The 18,478-nt window shown below is 39.4% G+C and overlaps 1 protein-coding gene and 1 pseudogene across 3 annotated transcripts in view; both read left to right on the top strand.

Moving 5' to 3' along the window:
- AKR1D1 (aldo-keto reductase family 1 member D1) overlaps nucleotides 1-18,478 on the top strand; it is a 73,713-nt gene that overhangs the window by 35,269 nt on the left and 19,966 nt on the right. For all 3 annotated transcript variants that reach the window (XM_063309554.1, XM_063309556.1, XM_063309555.1), the window contains exons 2-3: nucleotides 4,893-5,060; nucleotides 15,996-16,112. In XM_063309554.1, the coding sequence (XP_063165624.1) occupies nucleotides 4,893-5,060; nucleotides 15,996-16,112 (285 nt within the window). The remainder of the gene's footprint in view (nucleotides 1-4,892; nucleotides 5,061-15,995; nucleotides 16,113-18,478) is intronic.
- On the top strand, nucleotides 12,941-15,559 carry LOC134501644 (TRMT1-like protein; annotated as a pseudogene).

Below are 18,478 nucleotides of genomic sequence, written 5' to 3'. Positions count from 1 at the left end.
AAAAAGAAATGCAAGAAAGCAAAGTGGCTGTCTGATTAGGCTTTACAAATAGCTGAGGAAAGAAGGAAAGTGAAAAGCAAGGGAGAAGGGGAAAGATAAAACCAATTGAATGCAGATTTCCAGGGAATAGCAAGGAGAGATAAGAAGGCCTTCTTAGATGAACAATGCAAAGAAATCAAGGAAAACGATAGAATGGGGAAGACTAGTCTTCAAGAAAATTGGAGATATCAAGGGAATGTTTTGTGCAAAGATGGGCATGATAAAGGACAAAAAAGGGAGGGACCTAACAGAAGCAGAAGAGATTAAGAAAAGGTGGCAAGAATATACAGAAGAACTATACAAGAAAGATCTTAATGTCCCTGATAACCACAATGGTGTGGTCACTGACCCTGAGCCAGACATCTTAGAGAATGAAGTCAAGTGGGCCTTAGGAAGCATTACTAACAACAAAGCTAGCAGAGATGACAGTATTCCAGCTGAGCTATTTAAAATCCTAAAAGATAATGCTGTTAAAGTGCTGCAGTATGCCAACAAATTTGGAAAACTCAAGAGTGGCCACAGGATTGGAAAAGTCAGTTTACGTTCCGATTCCAAAAAAGGGCAATGTTGAAGAATGTTCAAACTATTGTACAATTGTGCTCATTTCACATGCTAGCAAGGTTATGCTCAAAATCCTACAAGCTAGGCTTCAGCAATATATGAACCGAGAACTACCAGAAGTACAAGCTGGGATTCGAAGAGGCAGAGGAACTAGAGATCAAATTGCCAACATTTGCTGGATCATGGAGAAAGCAAAAGAGTTCCAGAAAAACATCTACTTCTGCTTCATTAACTATGCTAAAGCCTTTGATTGTGTGGATCACAATGTACTGTGGCAAATTCTTAAAGAGATGGAAGTACCGGACCACTTTACCTGTCTCCTGAGAAACCTGTATGCAGGTCAGGAAGCAACAGTTAGAACCAGACATGGAACAACCAATTGGTTCAAAATTGGGAAAGGAGTACAACAAGTCTGTATTTTGTCACCCTGCTTATTTAACTTATATGCAGAGTACATCATGAGAAATGCCGGGCTGGATGAATCACAAGCCGGAATTAAGATTGCCGGGTGAAATATCAAGAACCTCAGATATGCAGACGATACCACCCTAATGGTAGAAAGTGAACTAAAGAGCCTCTTGATGAGGGTGAAAGAGGAGAATGCAAAAGCTGGCTTGAAACTCAACATTAAAAAAACTAAGATCATGGCATCTGGTCCCATCACTTCCTGGCAAATAGAAGGGGAAGAAACGGAAGCATTGACAGATTTTATTTTCTTGGGCTCCCAGATCACCACAGATGGTGACTGCAGCCATGAAATTAAAAGATGCCTGCTCCTTGGGAGGAAAGCTATGGCAAGCCTAAACAGCATATTAAAAAGCAGAGACATCACCTTGCTGACAAAGGTCCGTATAATCAAAGCTATGGTTTTCCCAGTAGTAAAGTATGGCTGTGAGAGTTGGACCATAAGGAAAGCTGAGTGCCAAAGAAATGATGCTTTCAAACTGTGGTGCTGGAGAAGAATCTTAAGAGTCCCTTGGACTGCAAGGAGGTCAGATCAGTCAATCCTACAGGAAATCAACCCTGACTGCTCATTGGAAGGACAGATACTGAAGCTGAAGCTCAAATACTTTGGCCACCTAATGTGAAGTGAGGACTCACTGGAAAAGACCCTGATGCTAGGAAAGACCGAAGGCAAAAGGAGAAGGGGACGGCAGAGGATGAGATAGTTAGATAGCATCACTGATGCAATGGACATGAATTTGAGTAAACTCTGGGAGACAGTGGAGGATGGGAAGGCCTGGCGTGCTATGGTCCATGTGGTCACAAAGAGTTGGGAATGACTTAACGGCTGAACAACAACAAAGTTATCTATAACACTAAGCTATAATTCTGGATGATTTGGTTCCCTGCTTTTGGCTTAGCGTGTTGCCTGAGCATGAATGTTAGCATTGGCAAATTTGACCAATGTGATTCATTAAACCACAGTGTTAAAACAAGCCATAGCTTGGCATGATATGTTAATCCATCCCTACATGTTATCCTCCACAAGAGACGGTAGGATCTAGCTGCAGCACAGGCTGCAACATTTATAGGTACAGATTCTGCAACCAGCACTAAGTGAACACTCTCAGTAATCCCTTTAAAACAGAGCAATTTGAGAAATCCTCCATGCTATTAATAATTTTTGATAGTCAATACCAAGGCTTATGCTTTTGGAGATGAAAGATCTCTTTAGGCCAGGAAGATTGGGGAGTCTGGCTTTGCTATGAGCATGGTATTAAAACGCACGTGCTAAATGTCTCTCTCCATCCATCCTGCAGAGCTGGATTTATCTAGCAGCAGTGTGCTGGCACACAAAAGAGAGGCTATGATGGAGTACAGTATATTCTTTTTTTTCTTCTTTTTTTTGTAAATTAGTATATCTGCTCTGGAAAGTTATAGAGAATCCTTTGAAAATCTTCAATTTTGTACTAGCTCTGATAAGATGAATCTGCCCAAAATGACAAAAAAGCTGGTTCCTTCTGTTGCTTTGGCCAAACACTACTGAGCCATCTGTCTGGGGCATCCCAGTGCTATATCTGTGTACATGTGCAAACAAAACTGATATTAAGACCTAATCAAGCTGTAAAACCTGCTCTTTAGGAGTTTCAGGATCATCCTAGGAATTGAAGGTGCAGACCTACAGGCAAACTAACCCCCAAACACATACACAGTAGATATCCACACTGATATTGGTTATCTATTTATTTATTTATTTATTTATTTAAATCAAACAATTTGGGGGCAGGACCCTAAGGGGTAAGACTGTTCATTTATTTCTTCCCTCTCTTGTTTAAAGCCTGAAGCTGGCCTGGGCAGGCTGGCTGGAAGGTGAAGAAAGGTGTAATCCAACACTTTCCTGAGGCTCCAGGGTGTGATATAGATATATTTCAACAATGACAGTCAGGGAAGAGGAAGAGCGTGAGGTTGACAGGGCTGCTCTGCCCTTGCAATTGTCTTCAGCCATTAGGACAACCTCTTCCAACCTAGCGTCCAATGTTGCACTGGGAATACTGTCTGAAGAAACCCCCAGCCAACATGGCCAAAATCATGTTTAATCTGGTTCAGTTCTCTAAAAGTGTTGGCTGAGTTTCTGGGAGCTGCATTTCTAACAGCCCTGGAGGGCACTCAGTTGCGGAGGGTGGCACTCAGTTCCTTTTGAGATCTTGAGGAGTACGTTTTATCTGGAAAGGGTGCACCTTAATGTCCAACCCAAAACACCTTCCCCAAGCATTGTGCAAAATGTCACAAAAGGACTAGGGAAGTGCAAATTCAAATCCCCATTCAGCCACCAAATGCTCTAGGTGATTGTATTCTTTGACACCCTTTTGCACTCTCTTGGAGGACAAAAGAGGGGTGAGGAGAGCAAGTTATACTGCCATGACCTCCTTGGAGAAAAATGAGTATATATCTTTAATAAGCATTGAATTTAAGACTGTTTCATACATTCCCCACCTTATCAAGGGGTCTAAGTTCCATTCATCCCAATTCCAGAGCTAGAATATACCCTCAAGAAAAAACAAAGCAATGCAATACACTCAGCATGATTACACGGTAAAAGGGTTGACAGTCCAAGCTCATGGCTCCCCAGCCCCTCACTTCATCGGCTAAAAAATAATTACAGCAGGATAAAAATAAAAAAAATCCATAAATCAATAAGAAATCAAATGGCCAGATTTCAATAGCACCATTTCAATCCATTGGGATAACTTTAATGGATGAAATGGGAGTGCTTTGCCTCTTGCTCCAACCTTCGAAGCTCCTCCTTCAAAAAAAAAAAAAGGAAAAAAATGGCCTCTTCTGAGAATGTCCCTGTGTTACCAGATGCTCCCCTGCAATTGCCCAGAAGGTCAGTGCATTGTGGGAACACACGGTCAACAAGGAGCAGAGTGCCTTTTTTATGTTTTTTAGCAGTATCCTGCCTTGACTAAGTGTTGGACACACATTATGAGCAAGTGAAGTTTTACTTCAGGCCCAGAAATGAAATATAATTTCACATACTAAATTACTCCATATTAAGCAGGCTTTGAAAGGCACCATAGGAGCTCTGCCAGAAATAAAGTTATATATGACAGGGAATCCCTCTTGCTACTGTACAAAACAAATATTAAGCAAGTTATTGAAGCTTCCATTTATATCACTGTCTTTTACCATCACTGCCATCTCATTCTCTTATTGAGAAATCTAAAGGGATAATTTTTTTAAAAAATAATGTTTACAATTCACAAATGACAATATATATTATTTATTTGGGTTGTAAACCCAGGACACTGGGATATTGGCAGCACCAAAAACAGTTGGATTTAACTCTAAGTGGGTATTAGCATCATCGGCAGGATCTTACTGCTTTTGTAGCATTGTGCTACAAGGTCCGCTCTTTGGGGCATGTGCATGACATCATGACACACAGAGAAAAGGGGTGGGGATTATGCCACATGGCTGCTTTCATCACTCCCCTGCCCGCTATGGAAGCCGTTGATGGGTAGATACTGTATAGAATTGCCTTGTAAATGGACTTTTTCACATATGTCTTTGTTCTTCTGAAAGAAAACATTGTAAAGTTTAACAGCTTTAACATTAAGCTATCAGAGATATTGTAGAATTTGGCCTAGACACGTGGGCTGCGACCCTTACCTTTTTATAACAATTAAAGTAGCTGATTTGGAAATTGAACCATTGTAGGCTGATATATATTGTAGGCTTATTTGTGTGATGTGTTTATCTACCTCGCTTTGCTTCTAGTATCAGTTCTCTGATGGATGCCGCTATGAAAGATTCTGCTCAAATTTTCTCTGACTTCTAATTTACAGACTCCAGAAGGCACTTGTGCTGAATCAGTGAAAACAGCCGTTGACGTTGGTTATCGTCATATCGATGGGGCTTTTGTGTATCACAACGAACATGAAGTTGGACAGGCCATACGGGAGAAAATTGCAGAGGGGAAGATCAAGCGTGAAGACATATTTTATTGTGGCAAAGTAAGACGTCTGAATCAATTCTTGAAGCATATTGTTGCTTTAACCAGCATTTCTTCTCTCCTTTTCCATTTTCCTCAGATCAGAGAGGAAGCTCAGGGAGCAGATAAGTCAGAACCTACCCTACTTCATGGCAAAGATCCTGCATTCTTACTCCTTCCTTCTGTTATAGCTGCTGTAGCCAATCTTATATTACTAATTATTTTAGAGGGAACTTTAGGCTGCCTTTTCATGACAGAACCACCCCCCCAGTGCCATTTACAATACAAGTAATAATAAAAGTCACTGATAATTACAGTGACCATATGTCGTTTATTATAAAGGACAGTCCTTTCTTTCAGAAAACTGTCCTTTAGATTTATTGAATTTAATTATTTATTTTCTTGGTTTTGCTCTTGAATTTTCTTTTGTAAAGCAAAGTTATAAACCTAAAAATATTATTATTATTATTATTATTATTATTATTATTATTATTTTATTCTTATGAACCTCTTTCAGATTTGCCCTTTATTTTTTCCCAGAAAATATGGCCACTGTATTGATAATAAAAGAAACATCCTGACCTACTATACTAAAAACCTGAAGCTACTGAAGTCTGATAAAAACACAGCTTAAGAACAGGCTGCAGAAAAAATAAATGAGTCATTACAACCTGAGATTTAATGGGGTCAATAAAAATTTTTGGGCAGAACAGGGATGGGTTTCCTCGAGGCTGGGACTGGACATTTTTTAAAAATGGCTTTTATCTCTAAGGGGCTGTGAAAGGTGTGGCAGATGTTTTATCATCTGAGTGACTTGAAGCAAAATTTGGGGCCTTTTGGGGGCGGGTTGGCGGCTTTTAAGAAGCAAAATGAGTGCCCTAAGCCTTGCAGAAACTTAAGATCTCCATTTTCCTTCCAAAAATCCCCTAATGGCAGTATTGCATTTGTGTGATTTTTTCAGTTCTTTCAAGATTAAATTCAGAAATGCATATGTTTGGAGGTGAACAGGAAGGTAAAAACTGTTGGGGTGTAGCCTCCTTACTATTACAAAGGCTTCTGACAGAGCAGAATAGAAAGTATGAATGTGGTTTTAATTAACCTTGACCCTGCCACTTTGAACAATGGGCTTTCAGGCAGGAAAAAAAAATCCTTGCAAATAAAAGCCAGATTCTGTTAAGAGATCAGTCTCTGAAGCAGTTCATTGATCTATGCTGGAAAGGACTGCTGCAGACTGCAGGAAATGGCTAATTTCTTGTGTCTAAAGTTTGATTTTCTTGAAGAGGAAGCGGAGGCCTCTAGAAGCTCCCTAAAAATCTTTAAACATTATTTCCAATCAAGCAAGCTTTAGAAAGAAGTTTTAATCCATCAGATAAAAGACTGAGCATCAGGTTGCAATTTCTGGGCAATATACAAGTTCCTGATAAAGGATGGAGCTGGTTTTTGATAGCAGACAACGATTGACATCTGCCTTAGTGGCAACTTGTCTATCTTAGTGAAGAAACTGAATGCAACATGGAGTGAAGCTCCATTAACACCACACATTGCTATTCTCCTATAGGGCCCCACCCCTCTTTTTTGCTCCCCCAAACCTGAATTGGTAGCCACGTTGGGGCAGAGAACACACAAGAACTGTAAGTTCTCAAAGTAGCATATCTCATAAAATAAATAAATAAATAAATAAAACACACACCCCCAATGGAAAATCCTAGCCCTGTTGACATGCACAATGCTTTATCCATTTTGTGTCATTGCCCCTGCTGCTGCAGTCTTCATGCCCCCGCCATTAAATATAACTCCCAGCCATTAAAATGTTGCCTTCACTTGCTCTACAAAGATTGCCTGGTCTCCCTGCTATGCCTTTTCAGTGAAGCTATTTACATCTTAGAGGAGGGTTTCTCAACCAGGGTGCTGTGGAACCTTGGGTCCCACAAGAGGTCTCTAGGGGTTCCCTGGGAGATCATGATTGATTTAAAAAATTATTTCAAATTCAGGCAACCTCACATTAAAGCGGTAGGTTTCATTCTTTTTTTTTTACTTTAAGCACACTGTTAGTGCTTATATACAGGCCTACCCATGAAACAAATATAATAATTTTATAATTTCTGGCCTATATTTGAGTCTGAATGTGCAGGGCTTCCCTGAGGCCTGAAAAATATTTCAAGGGTTCCTCCAGGGTCCAAAGGTTGAGAAATGTTGTTATAGAGCATAAGTTTCAACTGCTTCTACCCAGAAGCTATGAATTCAAGATTCCTTAATGGGGACTATTGCTTCAGTCAGCAGTTGTAACAGCATTCTGCCAGCCAATGAAGAAGACATTTGTGTCTTATCCCTCCTAATTAGGGACTATAAAACTGTTTCTCTTGACCACAGTAGCATTGCGTCAAGAGTCATGAGGTCTGTGAACTGATGTGCAGCTTCCATGCTAGTCTTTTCCTCTGGAATTTTCATTCATTGCTTGATCATGGTTTACAGAGGACCTAAATAACATCACTGACAAATAACTGCATTTGTTTTCTGGGTCATACATATATAGTTTTCTGAAACCTGATTTACTGTTTGGGTTGTTATTATTATCATGATCATCATCATCATCATCATCATCATTTTAATTTTTGTTGTCTTTTGTTGCAGTGGAACCCTACTTACTGTGCTTTCCTAAAGAAAAGTTCTAAGTTTTTCCCCAGATAATTTGCCTTTAAAATTGGAGTATCGTCTTAGATTTATTGAAATTCTGGTAAAAGAGGCATATGAGTTTTAGCCTTTCTTTTTTGAGGGGAATTGTCTAAAACTCATCTTCCTTTTGGATAATTACGGTGGATAAGCCAATCATGATTAAATGTAACTGCGGCACTAATCAGAAGCTTCTTATTTATTCTGTTGTTTGTTTTGCAATTGTTTGTTCAAAGCTGCATCCTGGTGCTTTTTTGCTTAAGGTTCACTTTATTTCTTCCTGTTCAGTACAAATCCAACATTTGTAAGCAACACTAAATACATTTTCATCAACAAAGTCCTTCTCTGGTGATTTAAAAGTTCTGCTTTCACGTTCATCCTATTAGACTTCTTCCTTCTGCTGATGGACTAGTGAAGAATTGCTCCTGAAATACTCTCTTAATTTTTCCTGTTGTTAGTTTCTATAAGGGAAGGACAGGCCAGTGCAGGTTAATTACTGAGTTCCTCCCATTTTTTCCCTCATTAACTTTCATAATTATTTCACTATCAGTCATATAAACATAAAAATAATAATGAACGTATAATGCATAATTAAATCTTGCCTCTGAAACTGACAAAAGTAAAGGGTTAAAGAAACAAGACTTTTAGTGGAGCAATTTGTAACTCGTCTTCCAACTCTCCTTGCCCAGAGAAGTTTAAAAATTTCCTTTTTAAAATTTTTGAATGTTGGTTAAAAAGATGTCTGAAAGAATGGTCGGTATACACCTACTTCATTTGCATGGTTGATGTAAGACCGATTGAAATCTCATGTTGCTAGGTCTCAACATATAGGATTTCCTCCCATTAGGCCCATCATTTGTTCAAGAAAAGGCAGGTATCTTCTCATTTCTGTAAAGGAGGTTCCTTGACACAATAACAGTTATATCATGTGGGTACAAATTTAGTAAACCTGTTATGTTCAGGTTAGGGGCTGTGTGTACCCATTCTGTTGAATGCAAGCTTTAGGCTTTTACTCCAAATTTTGCAACTGCTTTGATGAACACTTAGTGAAATTCTCCCTTAGGCGAACTTTCCTGTATAATTACCAGCCCAAACTTTCCTGTTTTGAGAGGTCTTCTCTTGCCAGAGAATAATGAAACGTTACCATTTGTCCACCCCTCTATTGCTTATTGTATCATTGTGAGATAAATAATTGTGGTATTTTTAGCAGAGGCTATGAAAAATAAAGCCACAGCAGTCAGATAGTTCTGTTAAAAGAAAACAAGTTTCAACAGGGCAGGTGCAACTGACACTTTTGAGATCAATTTTGCAAGTCCCCAAATAGCTTCTAACTGACTTAGTCTAAGTTCTAAGACTGCAGGTGGAAGTTATATGCGCAGAGACCCTGATCCAGATGTTTATGTTTAGTTATCGATTGAAATTTCTGATTTTATTGACATTTTTATTTTATTATTTATTTTAAACTTTATTTCTGATTTTACTCTGAAGTTCAATTTTCTGTGTGGTTTTTGTTGTATTTGCATATGCTGCTTCTCACTGGTCAATGTCTAGAAATGAACATTACTCCTAAAAGCAAGCAAGCAAAGGAGTTATAATTTGCAAGGATGTGATAAGGGCAGAGTTCTGGCCAAAAGACCTGCTTGGTTCAGTTTTTTCTTCTTCAGTAACCAGTCAGAGGCCTCTGGAAAGTCTCCAGTTATGGCACCAGGGCAGTAGCAAGTTTTGTGTAGTGGTTAAGGCGCTGGTCTAGGAACCAGGAGACTCTGAGTTCTAGGCCAGCCTGAGACATGAAAGCCGGCTGGGTGACTTTGGGCCAGGCCCTCTTTCTTAGCCCAGCTCACCTCACAGGGTGGTTGTTGTGGGGAAAATAGGAGACAGAAGAATTAGGTATGTTCGCTGCCTTGAGTTATATATAAAAAGGCAGGATAAAAATATAACAACAACAACAACACCTCTCTGTTTACATTTCCAGCTGGTAATGAGAAGCATGATGCCTCTGATGCAGATAGCCTTGTCCTTCATAAATGTAGCAGCCTTTATATTTCATTTATCTCAAAGATGCTGTATCTATTCTTTCTTTTCCCAAAAAGGCATATCAAATAGCTGACAAAAACAATCTTGAAACAGTTGCAATTTGAAAACATTGAAAAAGGGTAACAGTCAGAAGCAACAGGTTTGATTAATAGAAAGTTGTTATGCAAATGAGTAAAGCAGATGGAGAAAAGCTTTTCATTTTATCACTAAGAATTACAAATCTGTTTCATTACAACAGATAAACTGCAGGTGGCAAATGTCAAGGATGGAATGGGTCAACAAAAGTCTTGCCTTTATTCACTAGAATTCTAGATTTTATTGGGGCAGAGGGCATTTGGAAGAAACTTTCTATAATTTTTCTTCCCAGGGATGCTGATAAGAGGCATCTTGGAGCCCTCACATTCAATTGCACACTTTATTTTAAAAATTCAGATGAGATCCTATCCTTCTCCTGCTGGTTGGCTGGCTGGATCTCCCTCTTTGTTACTTCAGGAAAAGGGGAGCTGGGAGAAGTAGAATGCCTTAGTGGTGGGTCCCTGAGTTCAACTAGCCCAAATCTCCCCCAGTCCTGCTTATGAGTTGAGATTTATGTGGAGTTAATCAGCCTTTCCCAATATGGTCACCCTCCAGATGTGTGGAACAGCACCCAAAATCCTCCAGGCAAAATGGTTGTTGGTGAACTTAACATATCTGGAGCAAGTGGTTCTTAGTGTATTTTGATTCAGAGCCATTTAAGGGCACTAGGGACCCTAACCAACAGCTTGAACTATGTGTAGAATCACAGTGGTAACCTTTTCTTTGTTCTGAATCTCCCACCATTTAGTTTGATGAGCACATGACCCTAATTTATTGAATGATGGGGGACTTCTCACTAACCATACTCAGAACAATGGCTTATTTGATTCTAGATAATGGGAGTTACGTTTCCATACATCTGGACAGCATACCGTCTTAACAATAGCCATGGCTTTTGCATTTGAAAAGGGTAGTTTTTTAATTAGTACAATTATACACAACTGTTATTGGAAACATGCAAGAACCATCACCTGGGCAAAGGAGGCTGAAACATTTTTTAAACCTTGAGAAACAGGATAAAATTTGGAAGTGGCTCAGGCAGATGCCTCCCTGATTCACTAGAGAATAAGAAGTAAGGCGAGATACAGCACAGATTTGCAAGATTCTGTTGTTGTAGCCAATCTAATTGTAGTTCTAGTCTTCTTGTGGAGTTGATTTCCTGGTCTGGTCTACCTAGTGGGCCTGACATCAACCTTCAAGTCTTCCAAGAGAGGCTGAAGGTCTTGCCTTTGTTGGTAGAAATGGCCTCTGGTCCTCAGGGCACTCCACTCTCCAATGAGCACCTTGCTGCAGCATTGTTGCAACACCAACAACAGGTAGATGTACAAATAACTAACTTGCAAAATGCTACAATGCAACTAACACAACATTTGGGATAGAATTTAACTTGGCCAGCAGCAGCACAGCTGCCTGTAGCACAGCCAGTATTTCTGTGTTCTCATGAGAGATCCAGAGATGTTTTGAGGAGACCAAGACCAATTCCTGACCTTCATGACTCAATGTGGACTCTTTATGGCAGGTTGACCAGCAGAGTTCCCCACAGATTGCACTGAAGTGACTCTCATGCTGAGTTTGCTGAAAGAAGGGGCAGCCAGATGGGCCATACCTATCACTGAGGGCAACAAACCAGTGCTGGACAATTAACAAAACTTCATGCAAAAATTGAAAGGTTCCTTTGATAATTTCATGAGTTTCCTGACTGCTAGCTGTGAAATTTACAAACTTAGGCAAGGTCAGCAGAGAGTGTGGATATATTGTATTGTACATATAGGATGTTAAATTATTTGCCAGAGATGTGGGATGGAAAGATCTGTCTCTGATTTACCAATTTAGTGCAGGATTTGCTGACAAACTGAGAGATGAGTTGGTGACACAAGGCACCCTAGATAATTTGGAAGAGTTATTGGAATAATGGCCATACAAGTCCTAAAGTACTTGCTAGTAGAAATATCAACATCCATATTTTGGCATGCTGCTCAGAGTCAAAGCATTAAAAAAAATGGCAGGCAAAGAATCTCTGAGGGTTCCACTCTCTTCCATCAGTAGCCAATTCTTTTGATGGTAGTTGGCTTTTATTGGGGGTGGCAGTCATTTCCTCCCTGATAGATCATCCCTTTCATGAAGCTAAAATTTTGTCAATGTTCCTGACAAAGTGATAACCTTGGCAGAAGAGTGATTTGGCAGCTTTCTCACATTCTCATTGTTGATACGTGGCAATTATCTTTACCAAATGGATCATAACATGCACAATTGATAGGAAAAAAATAAAGGAAAAAGGAAAAGACCAATTATGAACAAAACTCTTACTTTAAAAATCCATGATACAAACAAAAAATAAGTTTAACACAGTTCCTAGTTTCCCCCACAAGGGATTTATTTTGTAGAAGTTGTTTTTCATGCAAACTTTGAGAGTTGGCTCACAATCAGGCAGTGCAATCCTATATCTATGTTTGTGTCCAAAAGTAAATCCCATTGACTTGAGTGAGGAAAGGATTGTAACCTTTGTCACTGAAATATGATCTACAAGTCTGGGAAACAAAAAAATGTGTTTTTGCAATTGTTTTGGAATTCCCACCTCCCGCTAAATCAACATTATCATTTATTGCTGTGGGGGAAACAACCTAAGTACCTTCCAGATATTTGGGCTGCAACTTCCATTAGCCCTTATCGGCATGGTGAACAGAGAGGGAGGGATATTGGGAGTTATAATCTCAAACACTTCAAGGATACCTGATTCCTTCCTTTTGACAAACTACATGGCTACAAACCACAACTGAAATTAATGGGATTTCAGCACAGTATTCTGGGGTTAGATCATAGATCAGCAGAGTTATGTTCTAGCTGTTGTGGCCCAAAGGAACACAGAAAGAGTCTCCTGTACAATGAAACTACACTTGCTTTGAAATATCTGGATAACAATGCAACATCCTTTTTTCTAAGGGCTTTACTGAATGTTTCCATCACCTAGCATGTTCCACTGTCATCATATCACAGGTCATAGCATCCTTTGAAAGGCAATGCTTGGCATCACCCTGCAAAAGAAGGTGGAGGCATATCAACAATTCAAGAAGTTGGAGGTTGAAAATTAAGCAATTAAAGATCACTCCTGAGCGGTGTGCAGACTGAGAAGGAGGAGGGGGAAAAAGTCATCCTCTCCTCTTCAACTTTGCTTTGTGGGAAAGATGGTGACCGAGGATGCCCCAGTGCCGTTGTTGCAACCCCTGCCGTCGCCCCCCAAGGAAGGGAGACTTTTGGAAAGCAGGGAGGATGAGGAAGATAAGGAGGCAGCAGAGGAGCTCAATGGGATGGATATCTCCAAAAAACCTGATAGCTCCAGGCAAGATACAGAAATTATTAATGAAGATATAAATGCCAAAATGAAAGAAACAGAGCAAAGTTCCATTGAAGATCTTAACAGTAACCTACTGAATGCATCATCTAAATCTCCACAAGAGAAACATATTTCAATTCAGAGGACCCTTGCTGATTTAAAAAAACTGGCTCTTCTGCAGAAAGATTGCCTAATTTCTTCCGATTCCAAGAATGAAGGCCAACGATGTGCAGATAACAAGAAGTCCTGCCCATTATGTCCTGAAGAGAGGTTCAAAGCTTGTAAATTTCACAAGCTCCAGCGCCACCTTCAGAATCTTCATTGGAAAGTGTCTGTTGAATGTGAAGACTACAGAATGTGCATTTGTGACTTGCCATGCCGTCCTGTGAAACCAAATGTTGCAGGAGACCAGATATCCATAAAAACAGGATCCCATTAACAATGTATTATCTGTTCAGCAACAATTAGCTGAAGAATTGTTGATATGATAGGACATATTGAACAACAAGTACATAAAAGGGAAGATGAATTAAGGTTTACTTCAACCTTGCTCCTAAGTATGAAGTCCTGAAAGAAGCAGACACAGATGTACAAGTCCTTCCTAACTATTCAACACCACAGAAAACAGATTCCTATTTTAATCCAAAAATGAAACTTAACAGACAACTTGTCGTCTGTGCTTTAACTGTTCTGTCTGAGGAACGGAAACCTTTGGAATGTCTGGATGCACTTGGAGCCACTGGTGTAATGGAATTACAATGGGCAAAGCATCTTGGAAATTCAGTAAAAGTCACAATTAATGACTATAACGAAAATTCAGTGACCATGATATGGGAAAACTGTCCTTTAAATAAAATGAAGGTTGTGATGAATTTTGAGGAAGATGGCTGTGTTGAAGCAATGGAAGAAGGGCAAGAAAACCTGCCTGCCATTGAGGTGACAAAAATGGATGCCAATGTCATCATGCACTTGAGGGCATTTGATTTCATACACCTGGACCCATCTGGATCATCAGTAATCTACCGAGATACAGCTTTCAGAAATGTAAGAAATCCTGGAATTGTTTCAGTGACATCAACAGATGTAAGTTCTCTCTACTCAAAGGCTCAGCATGTGGCCCAGGGTCACTACAGTTGCAACATTATCAGGACAGAGTACTATAAGGAGCTGGCTGCTAGGATGGTGGTTGCTGCTGTGGCAAGAGCTGCTGCTAGATGCAACAAAGGCATCAACGTTTTGCTTGTTGTGGCTCTGAAGCATTTTGTCCTAGTACATGTGAAGAGTTTTGAGAGGTCCCCCTTGTGCAGATAACACTGTCAAGAAAATTCAGTACCTAATTCACTGTCAGTGGTGTGAAGAGAGGATATTCAAAAGAGAGGGCAACGTGACAGAAGACAATCCTTACTGGCAGCTTCTGCATGAGTGCCATAGCCAGATGACTGGAGCGACCACAGCTGAACTTGGTCCTTAGTGGTCAGGATCCCTCTTCAATGCAGGATTTCTCAGTAGAATGTTTGAAGCAGTTCAGTATGGCTTAAAAGACATCCAGGCCCTTCTAAAAACACTGAGGCAGAGTGCCCAATTCTCAATCCATTTTCAGTTCATGCTCCTAGTGGTCAGAGTAAACAAGAAGAGTGTGGTGTATTTATTAAGCCATCAGATGCTGCAGCTGATGACTACATTGTGCATGAGAAAAGGAAAAGTGCTGGAATTAGCCAAAATGGAGCTAAGCTCCAGAAGTTAGAAAGTGACACTGAGCATCCTGCCTTTTATTATAATATCCACAGACACAACATTAAAGGAATGAACATGCCAAAGTTAAATAAGTTCTTGCATTTTCTGACTCGAGCCGGCTATCTTGTAAGCCGAACTCATTTTGACCCTATGGGTGTCCGTACCAATGCCCCCTTGATGCAGTTTAAATCCATCCTTGTAAAGCATCGCCTTCCTACGCATACCGGAGAACAAGCAGATGGCTCTTTGCAGGCTACTGAGGATGCCCAGGCAGAAACTGAAGGTGACTTTGCAGAAGAAAGCATTTGAAATGGTCCATCTGGTACATGCTGTCTTTTGTTGAAGATTTATGTTGAGAGCATAAACTGAACCCTATATCTCAACATATGTGACTGTTCAACTATTTTAACATTTCAGATTTTTCAGGGAAAAAAAGTGATGGGAAATCACACGCACATATATATATATATATATGTACAGTTAACTTCCCAGCCCAGCAGGAAACTTTTTCATGTAATGCTTGCATTTAAATTTGGTAACTACACAGTTTTCACTGCCTTGTAATTCTTTGTTCAGGTGTATATTTTTAAGGTAATAGTGTGGAATTGAGAGACACTAAGCATGTGTGTAAGCACAGCTAGTACCTACCAATAAAGCGTTTTCATTCATAAAAAGAAGGGAGGGAGGGAATTAAACAATTAAAATAATGATGACAACTTATAAGCAATTTCATTGGTTGGTGACACACACACACACACATGCAAATAATCCTTTGCAGCATAATTTTATACACTTCTACTCAGAATTAAGTTCCAGTCATTTGAGTGGCAGTTATTTCCAGATGAATAGTCACTGGATCTTAGCCTGTCCCTGCTATTGTTTAAAGAAAATTTGCCAAAGTATTCATTCCCCTAGAAAAAGTGTTACATTTTTTGTTTGTTTTTGGCAAAACTGTCATTTATTATTCTAGAATTTAATATAACTAGTGCTGGTTTATTTTGATTAACACTGTACTCTCAAAATGGTATATTTTTTTAATTTTCTGTTTCTATATTCCGTGGTTCCAAGGAGAAGAGATCCTGATTTCTTTCTTTTTTCTTCTTTTTGCCCTAGTTGTGGAATACGTGCCACCCACCAGAATTGGTGCGTCCAACTCTGGAGAAGACCTTAAAAATTTTACAGTTTGACTACGTTGATCTCTATCTTATTGAACTGCCGATGGCTTTTCAGGTAAAGACCTGTGCTGGAGCTCCCCCTAGTGGTCATGACTGTAAACTGTAAATAGATAAAGTCTTGGCAAACCATTATTGTTTTAGGAACACATCCCACAGTTGTAAATCGACACATAGTGGCACTGAAGGGCTCAGTGGGCAGAAGACCTGGAAGTAAGACTATGGATTTATATTGACTGTCTCTGTCAAAAGACATATATTCATAACTTAAATATCTGTATTGTGAAGCTGCTGTAGGATGACAACATTCAAATATGTATGCATATTGTATATGCAATGACTGGCACCTGGAATATAAACATGGATTCAAGGGCTTTTGATTGAATTTGTGACCATATGAAATGATATGGAACCTTAGTGCTCAAATATTTTATGTGCATTAGGGCTGTACAAAACCTTTCAAAAAAGTTCTTCACAATGCACTTGCTTTACTGTTTTGATGAGAGGTGTTTTGAACATGCCCCAGTGTGTTCAATTTTACAGCCGTATTTTACATATATAAATTATTAGTGGATATGCTAATCAAGTAGCAGATCATGCATGTGGGATCCTGCCCTTCATTGCTGCTATCTATTATTATTTTCCCCTGTTGTAAAATAGCAATAAAGCTATGGCACTGAAAAAGGCATCCCTACTGAGCATCCACAAGCTAAGACATGATGATCTACGTATATCCAGTTGTTTCCTTCTGGCAGAACAGTCTTAATTGCCCATAAATTGCCCATAATAATGCCCATAACAATCTTAATTGCCCATAAATGAGTCAATACTGAATATAGGAATTGATACTCTCATATACAGGAAAAGCCTTGTGCAAACGGTTACCTTACAGACTAATTCTGTAATCAGGCTACCTCAATGTGAACCTCTGTATCTCATGCTAAAGTACACAGAGTGACTTGCTGGGTCAGCAATAGCACTAAATTGAAATGTGGTTTACAACTCCTTGTGGATAAGATTGTACATCATAATTAGCCTTGTTATTATTTATTTATTTAAATGTATTGGCCACCCAACTCCAGTGGACTCATGTAATCACGTGACTCACAAAATCATAGCATGGCTTAGCAGTTAATATACTTGCCGACGTTCCACTTGAGCCAGAGAGTCAGTGGATGGGGCAATGGCAGGTTCTTTCACTGATAAGCCATATTGCAGTTTTGCATGTTGTGTGAAGGCACCCTCTAAATCAAAACAATCACAGTAAGGCTTGGGGTTCTGTGTAAACCACTTCATAGTATAGCCCTAAAACTACTCAGACCATCTGGGCCAGAACTCACAGACTTTAGCTTGATCATCTTCAACTAGGTACCATCAAATGTGTTGGGTTTTAACTGTGGTAAATTCCAGTACATAGCAAGACACTAGGTTGAAAGAAACAGCTTTAGTATAATAAAACTTCCTGACATTTCTGATTTCCTGACATGGTCATACAGATTTTCTCCCCTACACTTTGCAACCTGTATGGTTCCTTGATACATCCATGTTTATTAATATTTAAATTTATTTTCTGCTGCACTTTTATACCAAATACCATAAACCATTATAAATAAAACTCTACCAAACTCATAACTGATATCTTGCAGTCTAGAAAATAGTTATGGCATTAATTACAACATGACTTGTACATTGGACCATAGAGGCATATAGCTTCATGAGAGGACATAACATAATATAACATTAATATGTCTCTGTGCTGAGAGTTTAAGGGAAGGTGCACTGTATAATATTCTAAAGACTGACTGAGTGAATCAAATAAGGCACAAGTTGCGTTCTTTTCAGTGCAGTATGAATAATAGTTCTCCCTACTTATATAGTTTCCTGTTACTATACATGTTCCCCCTAGTCCTATGAAATATACAAGTAATAATTTTTTCCTATCATTCCTAGGAATTACATTTGGGATATAGGTGACTAACAAAGATTGGCAGCTGCTTCCTTTTTCCCACTCCCACCCATATAACTCCTTTGAGACTTCATCAAAAAGAAAAATATGGTGCTTATTCTAGAATTCTGTTTGGGCTCTTGTTTCTATTGGCTTTCTGCCTGAAGAGAGGGAGGGAGCCCAGCTGTACATTCCCAGCTTGCTAAATCACAGTTTAGCAAGCTAGAGATCAATGTTCTGGTAATATTGATACATTCTTGCTTAAGTGGTAAAGTGAGAGGAAAAAAAAACATTTGCTTTAATTCAGAATATCCATTTGTAAAGCTACCCATTCTCTGTTCATCGTAAGGGAGAAGAATTCTAGATGCAGTGCCCGTCTTAGTTCTGTTTTCTTTCAAAGAGAAAGTGCTAGAGATTCAGCTAGGAGTTGGCTGGTACTTGGATCTTGGTCCTCTTTCCTAGTTAGAAAACATTCTGCC

Source organism: Candoia aspera, chromosome 7 (assembly GCF_035149785.1).
Source record: "Candoia aspera isolate rCanAsp1 chromosome 7, rCanAsp1.hap2, whole genome shotgun sequence".
Taxonomy (NCBI): domain Eukaryota; kingdom Metazoa; phylum Chordata; class Lepidosauria; order Squamata; family Boidae; genus Candoia; species Candoia aspera.
This window is presented reverse-complemented; position numbering and strand designations above follow the sequence as displayed.